This window comes from Trachypithecus francoisi, unplaced genomic scaffold (assembly GCF_009764315.1).
Source record: "Trachypithecus francoisi isolate TF-2019V2 unplaced genomic scaffold, Tfra_2.0 Lachesis_group12, whole genome shotgun sequence".
Taxonomy (NCBI): Eukaryota; Metazoa; Chordata; class Mammalia; order Primates; family Cercopithecidae; genus Trachypithecus; species Trachypithecus francoisi.
The window spans coordinates 108,945,813-108,970,534 of NW_022681457.1; the positions used below are offsets into that span (position 1 = coordinate 108,945,813).

General features: G+C 47.3%; 1 protein-coding gene across 4 annotated transcripts in view; it reads right to left on the reverse strand.

Annotated features, from left to right (window-relative positions):
• Positions 1-4,247: 4,247 nt before the first annotated feature.
• TMEM51 (transmembrane protein 51) overlaps positions 4,248-24,722 on the reverse strand; it is a 73,453-nt gene continuing 52,978 nt past the window's right edge. For 2 of the 4 annotated variants that reach the window (XM_033228255.1, XM_033228254.1), the window contains exons 2-4: positions 15,122-15,196; positions 9,873-10,410; positions 4,248-5,379 (exon numbers count right to left, since the gene is read on the reverse strand). In XM_033228255.1, the coding sequence (XP_033084146.1) occupies positions 4,965-5,379; positions 9,873-10,213 (756 nt within the window). In that variant the 5' untranslated portion in view covers positions 10,214-10,410; positions 15,122-15,196 and the 3' untranslated portion in view covers positions 4,248-4,964. Of the gene's footprint in view, positions 5,380-9,872; positions 10,411-10,795; positions 10,882-15,121; positions 15,197-24,722 lie in introns of all 4 variants that reach the window. The other 2 variants (XM_033228253.1, XM_033228252.1) reach the window with 2 other exon arrangements.

The window sequence follows — 24,722 nt, forward strand, 5'->3', positions numbered from 1 at the left end:
GCCTTTCTCCCACCCTCCGTGCTTGCAGATATAACAGGGGCTGTCCTTTTGTAACTCCACATGGAAATATGCAGCACGGTTTGTCCTAGGAGCTAAATGGTCCTTGTCAGGGCCTTTAGAACAAGGAATAAGTCCATTAATCCTCAGAAGGGCTTTTCATGTACTGCCTTTTAGAGCCTGTGGTTCAGTTCATCCACACATTTCCAGCGATACAGCCATGTCCCATTTTCAGTATCTCAGGATGCTTATGGATTGATTCGGCTTTGCCATCTCATGCTTGTCCATGCAAAAGTGAGTTGTTTCAGGACATGTGGCTTCGGATGACAGAAGCCCACTCCAACTTGCTTAAGAAAGATAGATATTATTGAAAGCAGACTGGTGCATTGTGTATACCCAAATGTCACAGTGTGTGGCCAGGCTCCCCAACCAGGAACTACAAAGCAGCAAATCTGTCTTTCTGTGGAGGGCTGTTTCCTCCATGCCCTTCTGCTTCCTCCATCTCTTCCTGCAGGACTGGCTTTCTCTGTATATGTGGCTACCCTGCAGCTTTCAAATGTATTGCACCCAGTTCAACTAGTCAGTCCAAAATGATCACCCAAAGGTGACTGTCACCCAAGGCCACAGAACTTGTTTTGGGAAGCAGTGCCCAAGCGCGAATCTTTCCCATGAAGAGTAGGCTTTAGCTTCACTGCTGTATCCTGGAGCCTAGAGCAGTGCCTGGCATCTAACAGGCGCTCAGTAAGCATTTGTGGAAATGGATGGGTCCAGCTGGTTCAGCTGCACTCCCCAGGCAGTGCTCTACACTGCAGTCACAGTCATGCTCCAGTCTTGTGCCTTAATCACCTGCTTGTGGCTCCCCTTCACCAGAACTGCAACCCGTCAGAGGAAAGGAAAAATCAACATCGAGGTTAGGTGGAGTACCAACTGTGGGCCCAGCACTGGGGACGATGGAAAGGCAGTTCTGTCCTCAAGGATTTCAGTTAAATTCAAGATCAAAGCTGGCCGGGCGCAGTGGCGCACGCCTGTAATCCCAGCACTTCGGGAGGCCAAGGCGGGTGGATCACTTGAGGTCAGGAGTTTGAGACCAGCCTGACCAACATGGTGAGACGCCGTCTCTACTAAGAATACAAAATTAGCCGGGTGTGGTAACACATGCCTGTAATCCCAGCTACTTGGGAGGCTGAGGCAGGAGAATCACTTGAACCCAGGAGGCGGAGGTTGCAATGAGCCAAGATTGCACCATTGCACTCCAGCCTGGGCAACAAGAGTGAAACACCGTCTCAAAAAAAAAAAAAAAAAAAAAAAAGATCAAAGCTAAAGAAGGAAATTGATTGGGGGACACCATCTCTCAGTACAGTTGGGCTTCCCAGGGACCAAGGACCAGAAAGTCACCAGGATGCAGCAGTCTCTGAGGCTCATTTTCCATGGCTGTGTATTTGAACAGTTAGCTCCATTCTCTCTCTGCAGAGTGACTTCTCTTGCTTCACTTGTCTGTGACCCACCCTGCCAGCTGCCAGACAGTCATCTAACCTCTGAGACCATGTCACTCAGAACTGACCTCTTGATCCCAAGCTGGGCTCCTGGGAAAGACTTGCTTAGCCAAACTCAGTTTCTGATTGGTTCTCCCTGGCTGGATACATACCTCAGATCCAGTCAGCTGTGACCTGAGAGTATGGAGGTCACATGATCCCAGCAAGGTGCTGAGATCTGTCCTCTTGAGTAGGGTGGGAGTGCTGAGTGGGACTTTAAAAAACTGGAATTCATTCAGATTTCTTCTTGCTGCTGTTTCATAGCCCTGGGGCCATGTGGCTTGCATTTCTCCCATCTTTGTGCTCTTATATTTGATTTAGGGACAAAAAAATGATTGGGAGGAAAGAAAAGAACTAGAGTCTTCTGGTTCTTAGCTTCTCCTTTTTTCCCTCTCCTTCCTTCCCTTCTCTTTCCCTTCCTTTTCCCTTCCCTTCCCTTTCCTTTTCCTTTCCCTCCCTCCCTCCCTTCCTTCTTCTCTCCCTCCCTCCTTCCCTCCCTGCCTTCCTTCCCTCCCTTCCTTCCCCCTTCTATTTATCTTCCTTCTATCCTTCTTCCTTTTTCTTCCTTTCTTCTTTTCTTTTCTAGTCCAAGGAGAGAGAGGATGATAATGATAGCTCTGAATCAATAAACAAACAGGACAAATGTGCTTTGGGGAATTTTGAGTGAAGGTGCCCTCCTGTTTTGATAGGTGGTTTTAACTCAATACTGCACAGAACTTCCTTGCCTCGAGGCACTATTTAGGACTCCAAACCTGTGGTTAAGGTTTCCAGCTAACATTCTTTCTGCCTTCATGTTAGAAAGAGGTGAGTCTATGCTTTATATTGTGTATACCACATGTCCATTATAATCCTCTGCATAATATGAATAATTTTCTGCTTGATCATTTCCACACATACAAGCAGGGGTCCTAAATGCCATTTCCATTGCGCTCCTCTCTGTGGGAAGAGTCATGAAGTGTTGAGGCCAAAGGGGGGCTGATCTCTAGTGAGTTGAAGACTGAGCTCTGTCTTGGTTTCCTATGAACTCTCTAATAAATTATTACAAACTTAGTGACCAATAACAACAGAGACTTGTTCTCTCACAGTTCTGGAGGCCAGAAGCCCAAAATCATATTAACTGGCCTGAAATCAAGGTGTCAGCAGGGGCTGCATCCTTCAGGGGCTCTAGGGGAGAATCCGTCCCTTGCTTCTTCCTGATTCTGGTGTCTGCCGGCCTTCCTGGACTTGTAGATTCATCACTCCCATCTCTGCCTCTGGGATCAAATTGCCTCCCCTCTTCTGTGTATATACTCTCCCCCTCTTTTGCCTGTGAGGACATTTGTAGTTGGCATTAAGGGCCCACCTGGCAAACCCAGGACAGTCCCATCATCTTCAATCCTTAATTTAATAACATCTGCAAAAACTTTACCTTACAAGGTAATATTCACTGGTTCCAGGGATTAGGGTCTGATACCTTTAGGAACCCCCAATCAGCCCACCCAAGCCTCACAACTCCTTCTCCCCCATGGAGGGTCTAGGCTCGGGAGACACCCCAAAAGGTATCTACCAGAAGCCAGATTGAGAGCTCTTCCAGAAAGTCATTTCTCAACTCATCTGGGTCCTTGCTCTTCTCTTCTATTTTCCTCCCATTTATCCTCTGGTTGGGAAGAAGCACAGAAAGTAACAGGAAAGCAAGCCCAGCCCAGAGACATGAGACACAAAGAGCCACGGGTCGGCTCAGGAGTGGGCCGGGGAATGGATCAGGCCTCTGGGTGTCCCATGCCACTAAGCCAGTCCCAACATCTCGCCTTTTAATAATGCATTGCATAAGGAAAGTGAAAGTTTCGAACTTTAGTCACTGCTGCCAGTCTTGACATAAGAAGGTGACTTGGTGCCTGTCATCCCTTCCCTGTCCGCCAGAGCTTGTTAGGAAAACATCTGGGCCTGGGAATTACTCTTCCAACTGGGTTTGACCTACAGACTCCTCAGCAGGTTGGCTCCATGCCCACCAATAGCAGGAAGGTTTCCTTTGGACTTGGGTCTGTTTTCCCAGACACTCACTTCACAGTCAAGACCCTGACCCCAGAGGTCTCCATTCCCCTCCTATGTCCCATCTTCAACAGTGTGCAATCCCCTGGGCATTTCTTATTCATTGCACTGCTTTTCTGGGCTGCACAGACTCACTTTCCTCCTCCAGGGGAACATGCTCACCCACCCCCAACACTTACATAGCCTGTCAGTTCTGGGGGCAGAGGACAAGCTGCACTGAGCTCCCTCCTGGGCCAGTTCTCAGGAGAGAGAGATAGGAAGGATGCCTAGACAGATAGAAAGCTGCTGTTCAAACAACCAGAACTTTATTATGGGCACATGGGTTGACAGGGCCAACTTCTGAACTTGAGAAGTGCAAATCTTCATTCAAAGTCTGGAAAAGCTCTTTACACTGAGCTGTATGGGGGTGTGTAAGTCAGGCCTTGGAGCCAGGCAACCTGGGCTCAAACCCCAGCTCTGCCGCTTACTAGCAGTGTGACACAGGACAGTTTCATTAACCTAAAGCCTCTGTGAACTGACCTGCAGAATGGCATTATTACCAGACTTGGGTCCAGACGAAATGGGGTGATGTGTTAAATGCTTACCACAACACTGGGCATAAGTATTCAGTACATATTAGCTATTATTATTGCCATTTTTCCCTAAGAAAGTCAGTATTGGAAGAGCTGCTAAAGTAACTCAGCACCCAAATGTACTACATATAAAATATTTTATTATAAAAAGCTCCATTGCATGGCATTTCAAAAAGAATAGAACATTTCCTACAGTTTTCCTTTTTTTTTGGCTGTTACACAGAAGAGACTAGTTAAGTGTACCAATTAAGACTATTATGCATCACATGCCTAAGTTCATCAGGCCTTAAGCCCTCAAAGAACCACAGCATCAGGGGCTCTGCGAGAGCAGCCACCTGAGCCTCACCGCTTAGTTCACAAAACAGCCCTGTGTCCTTTCTATAAAGCCAGGTCGTATTTCCTACCCACAGTTCAGGACTCCAGCGTAGACAGCACACACAAAGCTTGTTTCCTTTTTGAAACAAAACAGCTCTATTAGAAGCAAAACAAACAACCACAATCTAAACCAGCCAGGAGGAACCCTTTCCTAGCTGGAAAGGAGAATGTGTCGCCTGTGATTTGGAGTGAAGAGGATGGGGAGATGCCTGTGTCACACCCTTGAATGTGGTCCACAGATTCACCAGCTCCAAGACAGCATCTCCTTCCAAAGCACCTGCAGCAGGAGGCTGTGTGGGGCAACAAAGTCACTCCTGATACAGAGAATCCCCCCACCATCCAAATGGCTCCGTGCACAGCTGGCCCCTCCGCTTCTCAACCGTGGCTCACGTGGCTTTGTTAGAGTCTTGGGGGCAAAAGGTGTGAGAGACAGGAGGGACCGTGGCTCAAGTGGGGCCATTCAATCGGGTGGCCGGGTGTCGGGGGCCTTCTCCTGGACTTCGTCATACTGCGGTGGAGGAGTCAAAGGCTCTATCGAGGGAGGAGGGATGTTTTTGTCCGGGAGGTTGATCCTAAAGTCTTTGAGGTGAAGCTTTTCAGATTTAATCCTTCGAACTTTCAGTGGTTTCAGTCGTTTGGCCAACTTAGAGTTCTGCCTGTCAGGGGGGTTCCCAGGGCTGGCCTCCACATCAGCCCTGGTGGATGTGGGGGTGGTCTCATCAAGCCCCGTCAGTGACTCATAGGACGGGAGAGAGATGCTCAACCTCGGGTTCTGCTCCTCTCCCCTTGCTTCTGAGTAGTTTGTGTTCATCACTTCCTCGTAGCTGGGGACATAGTACCTCGAGGCAGCCTCCTCCTCCTCCTCTTCCTCCTGGCTGCAAGAAGACACACAGACAGGGAGAGTGTTAGCCTGCACACAAGTCATTCAAAATCCCAAAGAGATGGGCTCCAAAGAGTCCACACACAGCAGCCTTGTAAATAACAAATGGGTCTTAGAGGCAATAAAAGCGAACACTGCAAGTGTTTACTATGAGCTGGGCTCTCTTCTAAGTACTTTAACAAATATGAACCAATTTCAGACTCCTGACAACACTATGAGTTAAGTACTATTCATGCAGGACAGGTGAGTCCCCAAACTGGGGCTTAGCTTGGGAGGGATCTTGGCTTCATCCAGAAAGGAATTCAAGGGTGAGCCAGTGATGTTAGACCACAATCCTTTTTTTTTTTTTTTTTTTTGAGAGAGTCTTGTTCTGTCGCCCAGGCTGGAGTGCAGTGGCACAATCTCGGCTCACTGCAAGTTCCGCCTCCTGGGTTCATGCCATTCTCCTGCCTCAGCCTCCCAAGTAGCTAGGACTACAGGCGCCCGCCACCACGCCTGGCTAATTTTTTGTATTTTTAGTAGAGATGGGGTTTCACTGTGTTAGCCAGGATGGTCTCTATCTCCTGACCTTGTGATCCACCTGCCTCGGCACCCCCCCTCCCCAACAAAGTGCTGGGATTACAGGCGTGAGCCACCACACCCAGCAGACCACAATTCTTTTTTTTTTTTTTTTTTTTTTTCTTGAGACGGAGTCTCGCTGTGTCGCCCAGGCTGCAGTGTAGTGGCCAGATCTCAGCTCACTGCAAGCTCCGCCTCCCAGGTTTACGCCATTCTCCTGCCTCAGCCTCCTTAGTAGCTGGGACTACAGGCGCCCACCACCTCGCCCGGCTAGTTTTTTTTTTTTTTTTTGTATTTTTTAGTAGAGACGGGGTTTCACCGTGTTAGCCAGGATGGTCTCGATCTCCTGACCTCGTGATCCGCCCATCTCGGCCTCCCAAAGTGCTGGGATTACAGGCTTGAGCCACAATTCTTTATTGAAGGGCACTACTCCTTGTGGAGAAGGGCTAACTCATAGGCAGTACACCCAGAGTCAGCCACATAGGGGCTCTTGGAAATTGTATTTATACCCACTTTTAGTCACATGCAAATTAAGGGGTGGGTTAATGCAAATTGAGGAGCAAGCTATTTAGAACTTCCTAGGAAAGGTCACTTCTGGGTCGTTACCATGGAAAGGGATGGTAACTGCTGGGTTGTTGTCATGGCAATTGTAAACTGTCATGGCACTGGTGAGAGTGTCCCATGCTGATGAGCAAGGAGGGCAGCCAGGGATCACCCTCATTGCCGTTTGCTGGCTTTGGCTAGTTTTTTGTTTTTTTTTAACCTTATCTCATCTGGACCACATCCTGTTTTGGTCAGCAGGGTTATGACCAGAAAACAAGTCCTGCCTGTTTTCTATCTCACTATTACTATACCCAATTTATAGATGGACTGAGATACATCAAGATTAAGTGACTTGGTCAGACCTTTAGGAAATGGGAGGGTAGGAAGTGAACACTATACTCTCAACTACTCCACCGTGTTATCTGGGCGTTAAACCTCCTTTGCCTTATTTGAGCCTTTCCCACTTAGCGACATGCTGGGTGAGCTATTCCAATGCTCAGCTGGGTCCTTTGGCCAAAGGCAACACAAAAATGTACAAATTTGCAACCAACTTTCAGTAAAATGGTTGTTCCCAGGTAGAGAAAGAATATCTGAAATATAACATTTATGTGTGTCTCAAATTATTCTGTCATTTTAACTTCCAAGTTTATCCCAAGACTCAAAAAGATCAGGTCCTCTCAGCCATAGTCTCATTTGACTGTTGAAAGAGAAAACCAAAAAGTCAGGATATTTTCTACACATTTGTCAGAATTAACTCCAATAGCCACTTTCCAGGACCCTATACTTGAACCTGTGGAGTGATCATGGCCAACATCAGAAACCTCAAAGTCTGCCTTGGTTTTCCTCCCACCCTCCTTTAGGAATGAAGTCAAATGTGCTCACAGCTAGGGTGGGGAATGATGAGTGGTTGATATTCCTTCTTTGTTCTTTTCTATATTTCTCAAATTTTCTAGAATAAGCACATGTGATGGTTAATTTTAGGTGTCAACTTGACTGGCCATGGTTGCCCAGATTAAACATTGTGAGAGTGAGGGTGTTTCTGGAAGACATTAGCATTCAGCTCGGTGGGCTCTGTAAGGCAGATTCCCCTCCGCAGTGTGGTGGCACCATCCAACCCACAGAGGTCCTAGATAGACCAAAAGTCAGAGCAAGCAGGAATTTGACTCATTTCTCCCTACCTCACTGCTTGAGCTGGGACATTTCATTTCATCTTCTCCTGCTCTCAGCCTAGGATTTATACCCTCACCTCCCCTCATTCTCAGTCAGGCCTTCAAACTCAGAATGGATTATACCCCTTGCTTTCCTGGCTCTGCAGCTTACAGATGGCAGAGTGTGGGACTTTTTGGCTTCCATAATCCCGGGAACCAATTCCTCATAATAAATCTCCATTTAAAAAAATATATATCCCCCTGGTTCTGTGTCTCTGGAGAATCCTGGCCAATACAGCATGTATTATCTTATCGGAAAATGAGTTTAATTTGGGAATTGTATTTATACCCACTTACACCCACTTTCAATTACGTGCAAAAGTAAGAAGTGGGTTAATGCAAATTTACCATGGAAAGGGGTGGTAACTGGTAACACTGGAGGGCATAAATCACTTCACTATAATGAGATTTTCTTTTTTCTTCTGGCGTACACCCACAAATGGCATTGCTGAATCATGTGGTAGCTCTATTTTGAGTTTTTTGAAGAACCTCTAAACCTCTCCATAGTGGTTGCACTGATTTCCATTCCCACCATTAATGTACAAGGGTTTCCTTTAATCCATATTAAATTAAGAACAATTCTTAATTTATAAGATAAGAAATGCTTGTAGAAAATTCAAACAACACAGAAACATCTAATGAAGAAAAGAAAAACATCCCGAATCCTTCTACCTGGAGGCAAACCACTGTAACATTCTGGTGTATACCCTTCCTGCCCCTCTCCAATCCCACAGCCACAACATTTGATGGGACCAGAACCTGACCAAAGATGCTGTATTATATCCTCCCATTCTCACTGTTGTGAATATGGTCCCACATTAACAAATATAGATCAACAGTGGCTGCATAGAACTCCACTGAACAGGTACGTCATCATTTAACTCGGTAGGTGGTTTTTTAGATTGTTTCTAAATTTTTGTTATCCTAAACAATGATCTGATAAATATACTGGTACAAACTATTTTGCACTTGTGGGACTGTCTCCCAGGGATAAACTCTTATAAATAGAATCAATATGCACATCTTCAGTACTGCCCTTTATGGTGAAACTCTTGAGAAAGTTTCTGTCAGTCAACATTTCATCAGCAATCCATCTTCCCCACAACTCTCCAACAGTAGGGGTTGTCTATCTTGATCAATATGATAGGTAAAAAAAAAAAAAAAAAAAGACATCCTTTTGCTTGCATTGCATGACTAATGAAGTTGAACATCTATTGGTTGAACATCTATGGAATATTCATAACCTTTGTCTGTTTCCTATTGGCATATTCATGTTACATATTCATTTGTGAGAGCTCTTTTTATAACAGGGATATCAACTATTATCATATGTTCCCCAATGTATCACTTATCTTTTAAATTTGTTGGTGGCATTTTTGCTTAAATGGAAAATTGCTTCCCAGCCATTTCAAATCAAAGCATACACATAGCATGCTGGAGTGAAGGGACAAGAAAATGTGCTGGCCACCCCAGGCCTCCTTCAGCGACCCTGGGCAGGTCAAAATGTTGGTTCACTTAAGAGTAATGGCCTCCAGCTCTATCCAAGTTGCTGCAAAAGACATTTTTTTTTCTTTTTTTTTTTTTGAGACAGAGTCTCCAGTTTGTCGCCTAGGCTGGAGTGCATTGGCGCTATCTCAGCTCACTGCAACCTCCACTCCCCCGGGTTCAAGCGATTCTCATGCCTCAGCCTCCCAAGTAGCTGGGACTACAGGTATGTGCCACCATGCCCAGCTAATTGTTGTATTCTTAGTAGAGACGGGGTTTCACCATGTTGGCCAGGCTGGTCTCAAACTCCTGACCTCAAGTGATTCACCCACCTTGGCCTCCCAAAGTTCTGGGATTACAAGAGCGAGCCACTGCACCTGGCCCAAAAGACAGTATTTTATTCCTTTTTATGGCTGAATAGTATTCCATTATGTAAAAATATTGTAATAAAATTTTTAAAAATCTTGGTTTACCTGTAATCCATTTGTGCCATGCTATTTGGGAAGCTCTGGTAGAAAAGTCTAAAGTTATTTGTAAAATGATAAATTGTTTTGACAGAGCCTTCATGGGCGAACATGGGATAATAAAGCCTTGTAGATGACAGTCTTTTCACCATGGAAAAGTGTGAGCATGTGCGTGCATGCGTGCGTGCCCATCCCAGATCCGGGAAGGGAAGGGGACAGTCAGGCCTCACCTGTCTTCCTCCTGGGCGTGAGGCCCAGCACCTGTCGGGTGCTGGACATGGGCCAGGTCCTCGCCCTGCTGCTGCTTCCTCTTGTCCCTGATACTCAGGCAGATGGAAAGCAGCAGCAGCATCACCCCGGCCCCGACCAGCACGTAGGCCACGGAGAAGGTCTTGCTCTTGAGGATGCCGCCACCCACCTCGGTCTTGTTGCTGCCCTGAGCTGTTGGCTTCTCAGCCGCGCTGAAGCCGGGTACCAGGTTCCACATGGCCATGATCACCCCAAGGACCAGCATCCCCAGGCCGATGGCGGTCAGTGCATAGTGCGAGCCGTTGGCCTTGGACTGGGCCATCGTGTCAGTGGGAGGAGGGCGAGGCCCAGTTCCAAGAAAGAAAATAAATATATAAAAAGCAGTAGTCACAACAAAAACCCCTTAAATGGACTCCACAAAATCTCTCGCCCCACACTAGAAAAATATCAGCTGAACTCCTGCGGGATGGTTCCAAGCAATCGCGAGGCCTCCCGTGTGGATGGCTGTGGCAGAAGGGCCTGGAAGGAAAGCAGAAAGAGCAGAGAGGACCATCAGTTACGATTCCAGACACTTTGTGAACGTGGCGGCTCTGCTGTTGAAGGAGTTAAGCAGCAGCACCGAGCACGCCGGCTCTGACTGGGCTTCGCCTTTGATGCATTCCAGATGTCCTACGTGCTCAGGCTCCTCGTGCCAGGCTGCAAGAAGGGAGGCCGCCCCCGCTACTCCCTGAAAAGGAAAAGCCAGACCTTTCCCTGCAGGAGGCCAGAAAGGTCAGAGCTCAGGTCATTAAAACACTGTGTGGAATTTAATGAAGTGCAGTAAAATCTCAGCTCTTGCTGGAGGCTGCTGGGAGAGTGAGCGATGGGATGAATGGGCCACAATCGATGGTTGTAACAGACTCACCTGGGGGACAGGGCCTCAGCTAATGGTATGACCAGGCCAGACAGCCTACTGTCATCTGTTCACCACCCTCAATGGCTCCCTATTTCCTGCAGGAGAAAATCCAGCTTCTTAGAATGATGCTGCTCATGGTGGCTTTAGCCTGGCTCCTGCCTCTCCTACTGCATCTCTCAGCCTGCCTTCCTTTGCACTACCAGCCCCCAACCACCCTCCAGAACTTCTGCATTTCTCTGGTCACCCACAGCTCAGATGACCCTTTCATGTGCTCCCCAAAGCCTCCAGCAACCACTGTGGTGAGTCTCTTCCCATGACCACATCATCATCATCTCTAAGCCTGGCACACAGCAGGGACTCAAAAAATGTTTGCAGAGTTCACTCCTGTAATCCCAGCACTTGGGGACGCCAAGGCGGACGGATCACGAGGTCAAGAGATCAAGACCATCCTGACCAACATGGTAAAACCCCGTCTCTACTAAAAATACAAAAAAATACAAAAAAAAAAAAAAATTAGCTAGGTGCTGTGGCATGTGCCAGTAATCCCAGCTGCTTGGGAGGCTGAGGCAGGAGAATTGCTTGAACCTGGGAGGTGGAGGTTGCAGTGAGCCGAGATTGTGCCACTGCACTCCAGCCTGGGCAACAGAGCAAGACTCCGTGTCAAAAAAAAAAAAATGTTTGCAGAGTCAATGTTGGATGAAATGAATAGAGGCGACATGAAGCCACGGAGCAAGACAAGCTTCTCTGAAGCCACATCGAGTTCTCCCTTTGTTAAAGGTGACAGAGGCCTGCACATTCTTCCTTTTAGCTCCTGTGCCCAGCTGGACAAAATAAACCTTCTTTCCACGAAGCAGCTCAGAGACCCTGCGCTAAAGGGAGCAGCCAGCGGTCCTGAGATTCCACAGTATTCGTTGGTTCAGAGTAAGCCAGAGAAGCAGTCACTTAAGGCTTTAGGTTAGAACATTTTCAAGGACTAAGGAGGAGGAGCAAGCAATGCCTCTTGCTAAGTCGCTTCCCCATACATTATTCCTGTGACAGGAACCTTTGCAAAACAGTAAAATTTACAAGATGTTTAGCTGGGCAAGGTCTTGTTTTCAATTCTGCATTCTTTCCAGTCTCTCCAAAAGGATGACTGACCAGGCTGCTTGAAATCTGATGCTGCAAAGATATTTTCTTGTGGAACCATGAGTTTATCTGAAATTGGCCACTTTGTTAAAAGATACTGTAAAAATATTTGAAACAACATCCTTTATCAGCTTGAAGTCTGTTCCTTCTTTTTTTCACTCAACAAATATTTCTTGTGCATCTAGCTACCTGCTAAGCAGCATGTCAGGCACTGGAGCAATAGCAGTGAGCAAGTTAAGGATTAGTAGAGCTTCTAGGCCAGCAGGAAAATGATCTATAGGGAATACCAATAAAGTGGGAAGGAAGTACAGGAACTGTGGGATTAGACAGCAGTGTGTCCTAGCTCAGGGCGGTGGGACATACAGAAAGCCTATGTGGGAGAGGAGTCCCACTGGCATAATTGGGCCTGAATCCTGAATGCACAGCACTGTGTGTGTGCGCGTGTGTGAGTGCACTGGCTCTGCTCTTGAAGGAGTTAAGAAACAGCACCAAGGTACACTGGTGCATGAACACATGTGCATGCATGTTTATGCACACATAAGCACATGTGCATGCATGTGAGCACCTATGTACCTACGCATGCATATGTATGGCATATGAACAGGTTGGTATGGGCATGTGTGTGGGGTGCAGGGCATTGAATAGGGATCCCAGTGCAGACAGCTGCGGTAGGACGGGATGGGACTGTACACAAGGATATTTATTTCTTACAGTATCACTCATGGCCGGCAAAAGGAAGGATGGGGGCTCTGGCAGCCTTAGGAATGCACCAGTTCTGCCAAATGGATCTGCGCCAAGGTCAGACTCGGTGGATGGAGAAGTGCACAGCCAGGGGCTTGTGCTGGAAGCAGGAGTGATGAAAATACCACGTTCTGAACCCCTGCTAAGTGCCTGACAGGCAGGCCTTGTACCTGGGATGCTGGGAGTGTGTCTGGCAGACTAGTGATTTGAGCCGCTTTAACCCCCTCCCTGCCTGCTTTCATCCATTCTCCATTCCAGCTTTGCCTTATGCTGTACAAGAGAAAGACAAGCTCCAGATGTGAGTCATGGGCAGAGATAAAAATGTCAGGATTAATATTTTCTTTTTGTCTGATAAACTGTCAGTGATTAAAAACAGGTGATAATACTCAGTGTGGGGAAAGGTGTTGGGATGGCAATTTCAAGGCATTTTTTTAGATGGCAAATTTTGGCATTTATAGAACAAAAGTTTCAAAAATGGTTATGCCCTTTGGCTCTGTAATTCCAACTTCTTTTTTTTTTTTTTTTTTTTTTTTTTGAGATGGAGTCTCGCTCTGTCGCCGGGCTGGAGTGCAGTGGCCGGTTCTCAGCTCACTGCAAGCTCCGCCTCCCAGGTTTACGCCATTCTCCTGCCTCAGCCTCCGAGTAGTTGGGACTACAGGTGCCCGCCACCTCGCCCGGCTAGTTTTTTTTTTTTTTTTTTGTATTTTTTAGTAGAGACGGGGTTTCACCATGTTAGCCAGAATGGTCTCGATCTCCTGATCTCGTGATCCGCCCATCTCGGCCTCCCAAAGTGCTGGGATTACAGGCTTGAGCCACCGCGCCCGGCCTGTAATTCCAACTTCTAAAAATCATGTACAGAGATGTTCATCACAGCTTTATAGTGATGAGAAGCTAGAAACTACTTCAATAGCCAATAATCCAGATCAGGAACCATAATAAATTATGGTTCATGAATATTGGTTAATTAATAAATTATGGTTCATGAAATTATGGCTTATGAAATTATGGTCTCAAAGCGCTAATATATTTTTAAATCAAACAACAAGGTTAAAACAACAGTATGTTCAGTGTGATTCTAATTTTTAAAAAATTATCTATACACAGATGAATATATGGGGAAAAGCCTAGATGATTGTACTTACATTGAAATGAAAGAGACAATGTATTTATATATATATATACACGTATGTAAAAATCCCGGGCAGGGGGCCACCTTTCAGACTTGTACCAATGATTGCTTCTGGGGACGAAGGAAGCTTGGAAAGTGTATCCTTTACTCTCTCTTTCTCTCTTTTAAATTTTCACAATCTGATTGTATTGCTGCAGGGTAGCATAGCTGAGTGGTTAAGAGTGAGCTTGGGGCCCAGGTTTCCTGGGTTCAGATCCTCACTCTATTCCTTCCCAGCTGTGTGACCCCAGGCAAGTTACTTAACCTCTCTGTGCTTCAGTTTCCACAGCTGTAAAAGGGAGATAAAAACTCTCTAGTACCTACCTCATAGGGGAGTTATGATAAATTAAACAATATACGTAAAGCACCGAGAACAGTATGTGACCAGCACAACAGTAAGTTCTTAAACAGACAAAAAAATTGTTATTTAATGTTATTTAAAGTTTGTATTCTCAATGGGGTAAGATCACCCACAAGGGGCAAAAATTGTTTCTTGGGGACGGGATGAAAAAAATCTTGGCTATTACAATGGTTTGTGGCCCTCCGCAGGGCCACAGAATATAAATAGATACACAGGGCGTCCTTGGCATTAAATTTTTAAGTATTCCAGAAAGAATGTCTAAAAAGACTTCTCAGGGAGGGGAAGGTGGGAGAAAAGGTTGAGAAACACTATTGAATGTATCGTACTAAGTTTCACAACACTCGAATTATATATGATGATGTTTATAGTTATTTTCTCTGCGTGATGGGATTAACCATGATTTTCGTTTTCTTTTTGTTACTGGGAGAATAAGAATTAGAAAACAGAAATATCTATGTGTTGCTTTCCTAAAATAGTTTCGGTTTTTTCAGTTGATGGCAGGGTTACGTGTGCAACGGTAGCGTAAACTTGTTCTTCAAGTTCAGCCCTCTCTTTGGGGACCACGACCTTGATGGGTCGATCGGGTCTGTAGAAGCCCAGCTTCTAGTGGGGCAGCTGGTCAGCTGTTTGTCCCGTTCCTGACTTGTTGACCCTGGACAGCGCCCAAGCTATATTTAGCATCGTGTTCTTTTCCTTTCAAAAATATGGAAAGAAGCTAATTTTATGCTTAGAGGATTTGGACCACACAGCTTCCAGTATGTCACTAAAACACAGTAGGCTTTGTGGGCAGTCTGGGGTCCTGGCTTGGCCAAACTCAACCTCTAGACCCTGGGGTTGGCCCCATCACTGCTCATGTCTGAGGAAGCCCTAAGGGAGACATGAATGATTCTATATCTGAGTTTTTAAAGAAAAATTATTAACCAGCTAGAGACGTACCTACCTGTTGTTACTTGAGGAGACTCAGGGCAGGCCTGAAGGCAACTCTTCGTGCTAGAGTCTTGAGTTAAAGATCCACCTATAAAAACCACAGAGATGCAGCTTTCTAAGTAAGCTGTGAGCATTGCAATTGGAGTTACATGTTGGGGAGGCATGTGTTTTCTTTTTTTTTTAGGGGGAAAAGGGCAGGGTTAGGGTAGGTATCTATGCAAGACAAGTGGTACCAAAAGAAGCCAGAATTCTGTACAAAAAATATGAGTTGCAGAAGGATGACAACATGGTAGCTAACATTTATCAAACTCTTTCATGGTATTACCCATCTTAGACATGTGCTCCAGAGAATATCAGAGGAAACACTCTCAGGTCATCTTATAAGGAATGTATATACCTTGACACCAAAACTAGAAAAGAACAAGGCAGGAGAGGAAAATGACAGGCAAGTCTGACCCACCAGCCTAAACAAAAATCAGCAAATGGAATCCTTCTTTCCCTCCTTCCCTCCTTCCTTCCCTCCCTCCTTCCTTCCTTCCTTCTTTCATTTCTTCCTTCCTTCCTTCCTTCCTTCCTTTCTCTCTCTCTTTCTTTCTTTTCTTTCCTTCCTTCCTTCCTTCGGAATTCCTTCCTTCTTTCCTTCCTTCCTTTTCTCCTTTCTTTCTTTTCCTTTCTTCCTTTCTTTCAGTCTCACTCTTTTGCCCAGGCTGGAGTGCAGTGGTGCGATCTCAGCTCACTGCAACCTCCGCCTCCTGGGTTCATGCAATTCTCCTGCCTTAGCCTCCCGAGTAGCTGGGACTATAGGCACACACCCCCAGGCCTGGCTAATTTTTGTATTTTTAGTAGAGACGGGGTTTCACCATGTTGGCCACGCTGGTCTTGAACTCCTGACCTCAGGAGATCCGCTTGCCTCAGCCTCCCAAAGTGCTGGGATTATGGGCGTGAGCACCCAGCCCAACCATATTTTTTAAAAAGATAACACATCATAATCAAGTTGGGTTTATCTCAAGAATGCAGGGTTTGGTTCAACATTAGAAATTGGTCCCAGGAGAAAGGATAAACCACAACAATGTCACTCTGTGGACTATTACGTACCCAGCAGTGAAGGTGAGTAAACTGCAGCTGCGTGCACCAGTGAGGATGATCCTGACAAACATAATGTTGGACAGAAAAGCAAATTGCAGAAGAACACACACTGCAGAAGTCCACTTAAATAAAGTTCAAAACCAGGCAAAACCAAACGATATATTGCTCTATTTTTGTAGTATTAGGAAGAAATGCAAAAACTATAAACTAAAATTCAGGACAAATTCAGGCTACCTTCTGGCCAGGGACAGTAGCTCACACCTGTAATGCCAGCATTTTGGGAGGCCAAGGTGGGAGGATCACTTGAGATCAGGAGTTCGAGACTAGCCTGGGCACTAGAGTGAGACCCTGTCTCTACAAAAAATAATAATAATAATAAAAATTAGCCCAGTGTGTGGCTCACACCTGTAGTCCCAGCTACTTGGGAGTCTGACGTGGGAGGATCTGCTTGAGCCTAGGAGGTGAAGGCTGCAGTGAGCCTTGAGCACGCCACTGCACTATAGCCTGGGTGACAGAATAAGACCTTGTCTCAAACAAACAAACAAACACACACACTACCTCCTGGAGAAATGAAGAGTGAAGAATGGTACTGGAGAGGGGAACAGTAAAGGGGATACGAGCGTTTTATTATACTGTTCCTTACAATTCACATATATCTTATATATATTCTTTGGAATGACTGAAATAGTTTGTAACAAGAATGTCCAAAAGCCCATCGATGTGTATGTATTACTCTTAGCATAAAATCCAAACTCCTCGGCCATGACCCTCAAGCCCCACCAGCCTGGATGAGGCTCCTGTCTTGCTGTCCCAGCTCATATCTCTTGCTCACCAGCCCTCGGTGGTTTCCCTTCTGCTCCTCAGTGGCACCAACTACTTCCTACCACAGGGCCTTGGCACTTGCTATACCTGCTGCTTGAAAACACCCTTCCGCCCGTCTCTCTTATCTGGCTACTTATTTATTTATTTCTGTATTTAAAATTTTTTTTTTTTTTTTTTTTGAGACAGAGTCTCGCTCTGCCCCCAGGCTGGAGTGCAGTGGCCGGATCTCAGCTCACTGCAAGCTCCGCCTCCCGGGTTCACGCCATTCTCCTGCCTCAGCCTCCTGAGTAGCTGGGACTACAGGCGCCCGCCACCTCGCCCAGCTAATTTTTTTGTATTTTTAGTAGAGACGGGGGTTTCACCATGTTAGCCAGGATGGTTTCGATCTCCTGACCTCGTGATCCGCCCGTCTCGGCCTCCCAAAGTGCTGGGATTACAGGCTTGAGCCACCGCGCCCGGCCTAAAATTTTTTTTAAAATTATTTTTGGAGACAGGGTCTTTCTTTGTCACCCATAGCTCACTGCAGCCTTGACCTCCTGGGTTCAAGTGATCCTACCGCCTCAGCCTCCCAAGTACCTGGGATTACAGGTGCACACCATCACACCCAGCTAATGTTTTAATTTTTAATCGTTTTGTAGAGATGGGGTCTCGCTGTGTTGCCCAGGCTGGTCTTGAACTCCTGGCCTCAAGCGATCCTCCTGCTTCGGCCTTACCAAAGTGCTGGGATTGCAGGCATAAGCCACCATGCCTGGCTATCTGGCTACTTTTTAGTAGAGACCTCTGTCTCTCAGCTCAAATGCCACCTCCTCAGTGAGCACCTCTCTGGCCACTCAGTGGAAATGCCCCCTCCCTCACACAAATGCCCCCTCCCTCAGGGGACCCAAGTATAGCCTGGTTCCTTGCCTCTCCTTCCCATGGGTGATGATAATGCATTGCAGTCAGTAATAATCTCATTTCTGCTTTTTTGTTGGCTCCCTGTGTCCCCTACTGGAGTATGAACTCCCTGAAACACAGTTCTTGTCTGTCTTGTTCATTGTCTGCTCCAGTCCCCAGCACCGCATGCCAGGAACTTACCAGGTACTTAGTAGATATTTATAGAACAAACAAATGAATATCTGGCAAGTTTAAAAGTTTAACCAATGTCTCATACCAATGAGGGGAAAATCCCAGTCCAAGTCTGAAGGGGAGAGGATTAATAAAAGCTAACTTGCAGGAAGATCTGGATACCCAAATCCTGTATCCGTATGCAAATAATTTGCTGGCAACATGAGAAAAATATGCAGAATAAATGTGATTTCCACTGTGACCTGAGAAAGTGACTGTATCAGTATTCCCGGGTGGGGCCAGAGGTTTCAGCAGTTGCTTGGCGTTTGCAGGTGAAAGTCAGCAGGGGAACATGGAAGCCTTTAGCTTTACCGCTCCACGCTGGGTGGAGGCTCTTTCCACTCCTGTGCATACCCTTGGCCAACCAGAGCTGGCAGGGAGGGGCCGTGCGCTGGGTGTGGAGGAGGGGGGGCCGGGGAGGTAGACCCAGCTCCAGGCATCAGAGTGGCTGAGACCTGAGTGGCGCCATCACAGCCAGGCACATCTGGATTGAGTCTCCATGAACTTGAACATGAAGACAACCGCTGAAATAAGATGGGACAACGGAAGGCAGTGCTGCCCCGGCCGAAACGGGGTAAAGGGCCCAAGCATTGATGGCTGGGCCTTCCGCTGCCTCTTCTCGCTGAATTGCAGAAAAACTCTCCAGGACACAGTTTAGAAACCGGGAGTTGGATCTAGACCCTCACGCGGGCCACTGAGCTCTGTGCTGCGGCCCCAGAAGGTGCAGTTGCAGAAGCGGCCCGCCCAGTTGGCTTTAGTGGGAGGAGGGCTTGCCAGTCGGAGGCAGCTGGCAGTACTACCAACCCCTGCGACAAAGGAGCTCCTTGAGCATTCTCCCTGCACCAACCTCTTCCTGCCAAGCTGCATAATTGGAAAAGGGATCCCCGGTTCCACCGGGCTGTGCTACATTCACATCACAAAGGACAGATTCAGAGGGGCTCTCTCAGCCAAGTTTCAGCCCACAATCACTTTTGTCACAATTTCCAATCCCAGGCAGTGGGGGTAGGAAGAAAGGCGCTGAGCCCCTGCTCCTCTCCTGCCTGGGAGGGAGTTTCAGGCCACCTCCCCACGGACCAAGGTCAAAGGGTGTCAGGTTCCTGTTTCAACAGAGCACCAGGGATCTTTTAGACTGTGCACTCAGGAAAGACAAAAAGCAATGTGCAAATGAGGCATAAAGGCAGGGAAGCAGGGAGGAGGGCTGCCCAGCTGGAGAGAGCTGATGGGAAAAAGAAGAAAGGATGTTAAGTGATACACAAGGCAGGGTAAGAAGCATAATGGTAACAAGAATAGCAGTCCCTGCAGTAGCTATCATGAAGTCAGCAGCAGCTGATACTCAGCATGAATCAGGTACATTCCTAAACTCACCCGATCCTCATGGCCACCCATCAAGGAATGATCCCGCCCCACCATCTCAGAGTCTTGGACAGGGTAAGTAATTTGCCCTGGGCCACACAACCAGTAAGCGGCACCAACTCATAATCAAATCCAGCTGACTGTGAAGTCCACCTGTGCCTGCACTGTGCAGGTTCCCACCAAGCTGAGTCCCTGGGGGCCACTTTCTGGGCAAGGCACCCAGGTTCCCAGAGGTGTCTCAGGACAAAAGTGCGACGGGGTGACAGGTAAAGTTTTCCCTCCCTCCCTCCCTCCTTCCCTTCCTCCCTTCCTTCCTTCCCAGAGGTGTTTCAGGACAAAAGTGTGAGGCGATGACAGGTACATGTTCCCTCCCCTCCCCTCCCCTCCTCTTCCCTTTCTTCTCTCTCTCTTTCTTTTTTTGACAGGGTCTTACTCAGTCATCCAGGCTGCAGTGGCATGATCATGGCTCACTGCACCCTTGACCTCCCAGGTTTAAGCAATCCTCCCACCTTGGCCCCCAAGGAGCTGGGACTACAGGCACACACCACCATGTCCAGCTAATTTTTGTGTCTTTTGCAGACAAAGGGTCTCGCTGTGTTGTCCAGGCTGTTCTCGATTTCCTGGGCTCAAGCGATCTGCCTGCCTCAGCCTCCCAAAGTGCTGGGATTACCAGGCGTGAGCCACTGGACCTGAACATTTCTTTTAAAATGACTTGTTGAAAATTTTTATTTAAACAATTCCCGGTCCCCTACTGTATGCCAGGGACTTTGGGGGATACAGAGATGTGTGAGACGGACTTTTATAATCCAGCAGGAAGAGAGGCTATTCTTCCTAACAGAAGGGAAGTCAGAGTCAAAGAGTCAATGTGTGTTGAATGCCCATTCTGTGCCAGGCCCTCTGTGGAGCTCTTTACATGCATCATCATTTAATACTTATTGCTTCTATTTTATAGATAAGGACACAGGTTCCGAGAGGGAAAGTAATTTATCTAAGGTCACACAGTGAGTACAAGGCAGGGATAGCGTACGCCTGATTCTAAAACCCATGCTTTTAAACAGCAAGTAGCACTGCCAAAATGGAGCATGTCTGAAAAGCTTCCAAAAAGAGTGACGGATTCAATTTGAGGAGGGCAGGGAGAAGGAAGATACACACGCAGCTCTGTGGGGCTTTGAGGCCTCTGTGGCCTCCTGTGGGTGGAATTTGGGGGTAAGAGAACGAGGTATTCCAGGGTGAGGGCTCAGCCTCAGTAATCCCACAGCGATGAGAAAGTGGGCATCTTCCAGAATATGTCATGGCTTGCAGAGAAAAGAGGCAGCTTCCCTCCCCGACTCCAAACACGAGATGTTGGTGAATTGTATAAAACCTGACATCACCAGGGTCCTTGCTCATCCATGTAAGTGTTGGAGAAATTAAGGAAGACAAGTTCATCCTGAAGACTCCAGGGACCAGAAGCAGAAGCAGCGAGCTCATGAACCACACGTCTTTTCTTGAGGAGCTTGACATAGTGTCTTTCTTCTAAGCAGGTGGCTCGTGTCCAGCCTTATTTAGAAGGCTGGCACGGGGGACCCAGTCACGTGAATTCAGTATTTCTTGGGAAATGTGACATCTCACATTTCAGAGTCTTCCTCTGCCAGGATAGCACTGAGGGATCCAGATCTCCTGTCCCTGTCAGCCCAGTGTGAGCCTGACACCTCCAACCTTCTCCAGGCTCCGGCCATCGGTGTCTCTGGGGATGACAGCAGCAGCCCCCTGACCCTGGCAAACAAGGCTAAGCACAGGCTCTGACCACCAGCCAGACCCCCAGTACTCTAGTCCCCCAACCCCCAGCACATAGTTAGAGCACTGACACACCAGGCCCTTTACACAATTTAGCTCATTTATCCCACCCAACAATCATGTAAGGGAAGTACTGTTATCCCCACCTCTGTCCATTTTATCAAGGAATACGCTGAGGCACAGAGGTAGAGAAACTTGCCCAAAGTCTCAGCTTAGTAAGTGGCAGCCCTGTCCACAAAGCCCCCTTGTTTAGGCCATCCTCACACATGGAGCAGCAGAAAAGCCAGCCTTTCCACCAAGGCAGGGCAATATTCCCAGCAATGAGGTCTCGCTCTCTCATCCAGGCTGGAGTGCAGTGGCGTGATCTTGGCTCACTGCAACGTCTGCCTTCTGGGTTCAAATGATTCTCCTGCCTCAGCCTCCCAAGTAGCTGGGATTACAGACGTGTGCCACCACACCCGGCTAATTTTTGTATTTTTAGTAGAGACGGGGTTTCACCATGTTGGCCAGGCTGGTCTTGAACTCCCGACCTCAGGTGATCCAGCCGCCTCGGCCTCCCAAAGTACTGGGATTACAGGCATGAATCATCATACCCAGCCTAGGTGGACAACTTTGGAGGCTTAGCCCTGGAATCTGAAGAGTGGGAGGATTGGGGGCCTGGAAGAGAAGTGGGAGCCTGTCCCACGTTGCTGCCTGTGGTCAGTGTTCCTGGCAGCCAGCCAGGCTCGTGTGAACCTCGGCGCCATCTGGACTCAGCATTTGTCCTTGTGTGACAGGCAGTTCTGGACACTGACTGGATCCATTTGGTTTGTCTTCCCCAAGAGGCATTTTGCAGCAAAAAAGTAGAGAAGGGCAGAGATGAGAATTTATCAAATCAGGGACTGCAGAGGGTGCTGGTGAGTATACACTCCTCCTGTCATGCCGTAGGACTGGGAACCGGGGCTCCAGATCAGAGGCCGGGTTTGTATCTCAGTTCTGTAACTTAGTAATTACCTAGACAAGACAATTCTTAGGGCTCTCAGTCTCAGCTCTGTCATCTGTACAAAGTGAATTTTACTGGGATCTACCTCCCTGGGTTTATAAGTGACAAGCTCAGAGTTTTGATTACGGGTGTTTATTCATTTACACAACACAGTATTAACTGAACACCTACTATGGACCAAGGCCCGATCTAAGCACTGAGAATATAGAAACAATCAAAACAGACAGAAGGCCTTGTCCCCATAGAGCTCACATTAGAGCCTGTGGTATGGTAGAAGGTAATACAAGCTAGAAGAAAATAACAGAGCTGTGGGTAGTGATTTTAAAAACAGGCTGGGCGTGGTGGCTCATGCCTGTAATCCCAGCACCTTGGGAAGCCGAGGTGGGTGGATCACGAGGTCAGGAGTTCCAGACCAGCCTGACCAACACGGTGAAACCCTGTCTCTACTAAAAAAAAAAAAAAATACAAAAATTACCCGGGTGTGGTGGTGCATGCCTGTAATCCCAGCTACTCAGGAGGCTGAGGCAGGAGAATTGCTTGAACCAGGGAGGCGGAGGTTGGAAGTGAGCCAAGATCACGCCACTGTACTCCAGTCTGGGTGACAGAGGAAGACTCCACCTCAAAAAAAAAAAAAACAAAACAAAACTGTGGCCAGGTACACAGTCACCAAGAAAATGATACCTGAGCAGAGATTTGAAGGATGTGAGGGAGGAATCACGTGAATACCTGGGGAAGAACATTCCAGGCAGAGGAAGGAACCACAGAGCCAAGGCTCAAAGTCAGGAGCCTGCCCAGCAGTTTCCAGGGACCATAAAGCTGAAGAATCCATGAGTGAATGCATTGACCCAATGCCCTGCAGACAGAAGCTGCTCTAATTGTGCCAGAAATCTTTTACAGGCCTGTGGAGGCAGATTCATCTTTACAGAGGCCCAGAAGGGGTCGGAGACTAACTCAAGGCCATTCAAGTTAGGGGCAGAGAAGAAGCGGGGTCCTGCTCAGGGTTCTTTGCTGCTCACCACCCCGTGTTTCCTGGAATTTGGGAACAGGCATATGGGAGGCTGAATCATGGTCTTCAAAGATATCCAGGTCCTAATCAAAATTTGTAACTTTTAGCCTATATGTAAAAAGTGCCTTTTTGGGCATGATTAAGAATCTTGAGATGGGAGATTACGTTGGATCATCCAGGTGGGCCCAATTTAATGAGTAGTATCCTTATAGGAGGGAAGCGGAAAGGTCAAAGGAGGAAGCAGGAGATGGAATCATGGAAGCAGGAGGATGTGAGGAGAGAGTCACGAGTCCAGGGATGCAGGTGCCTCCAGGACCTGGAAAAGGCAAGGAGACACATGCTCTCCTAGAGCCTCTGGAGGAACCAGCCCTGCCCACATTGTGATGTTAGCCCCTGAAACTGAGGTTGGACTTCTGGCCTCTAGAACACATTTATTGCAAGACAATAAATGTGTGTTGTTTTTAGCCATGAAGTTTGGGGTACTTTGTTATGGCAGACCCAGGAAACTTCTACAGGTGGTGTTCCCGTTCACACCTGTGTATGGCGCCTACCGGCGCAGACTGTTTACCTACCCGATAGTTGATTTGATTAGGCACAGTTTCTCAATCCTGATAAAACCAATCGCTTGGTGAATTAGGCGCCCTTTCCTCGTGTGGCCAGGTTGGAGGGAGGCTCAGCATGGCAGTGCTCCTCTACCAAGTTTACATTTTAACCCAGGATTCTGCTAACGAGCCAAGTTTACACTTGTTCTAACATTGCTGGGACAAAAAAAACCTGATAAAGGTATTCTCATGCTTGAGTCAGCAGGCACCCCACTTCCTGGGGGCTCAAAACTGCACTTACAAAGTGCTGACGACAGGACAAGACTGACGTTTATTTTAAGTACTCATTATATGAGGGCTTTTAAGCCAAAACTTGAGGTACGTGGAGCAGCCAGCCAGCCCTCTGCAGGCCCATGAGTCCTGCAGAAGCAAGCCCTCCGTGTTCCCAGACTTTTCTTAGACCAGCTGTGATTCTGGAGATTAGGACACCGTTTGAGAAAGTTTGTCCTGCCCATATGTGGACATTTTCTTTTTTAGCCGCAGCAATGCTATCGCTATAGAAGAGGTTCCCAAACCTGCTGCCAAGAGCTCTTTTGGTATTGAGCCCAGCTCGCCCCCCTCCCCTCGCCATTCCCTGTTCCCTCGTCGCCACTTTATACCTGACTTCCCTACTTGAAGCATGTAGCCAGAGCTGCTTTCTCGAGTCCTGGGTTCCCTTCCTGCCTCCGATTTTCAGGAAGTCACTTGTCACACTTGATTCTTTTTCCACCTGTTACATTTTGGAATTGTGGCATCTACAGTGAACATTCTCCTAAGCTCCTACAAAGTGCCAGTGCTGGGTGCCTTTCATGTCTTTATTATTACTTATTACTTATTATTACTATTAATTTTATATATTCTATTTTGTTTTTATTTATACAATTTTAATATTCATTATATATTT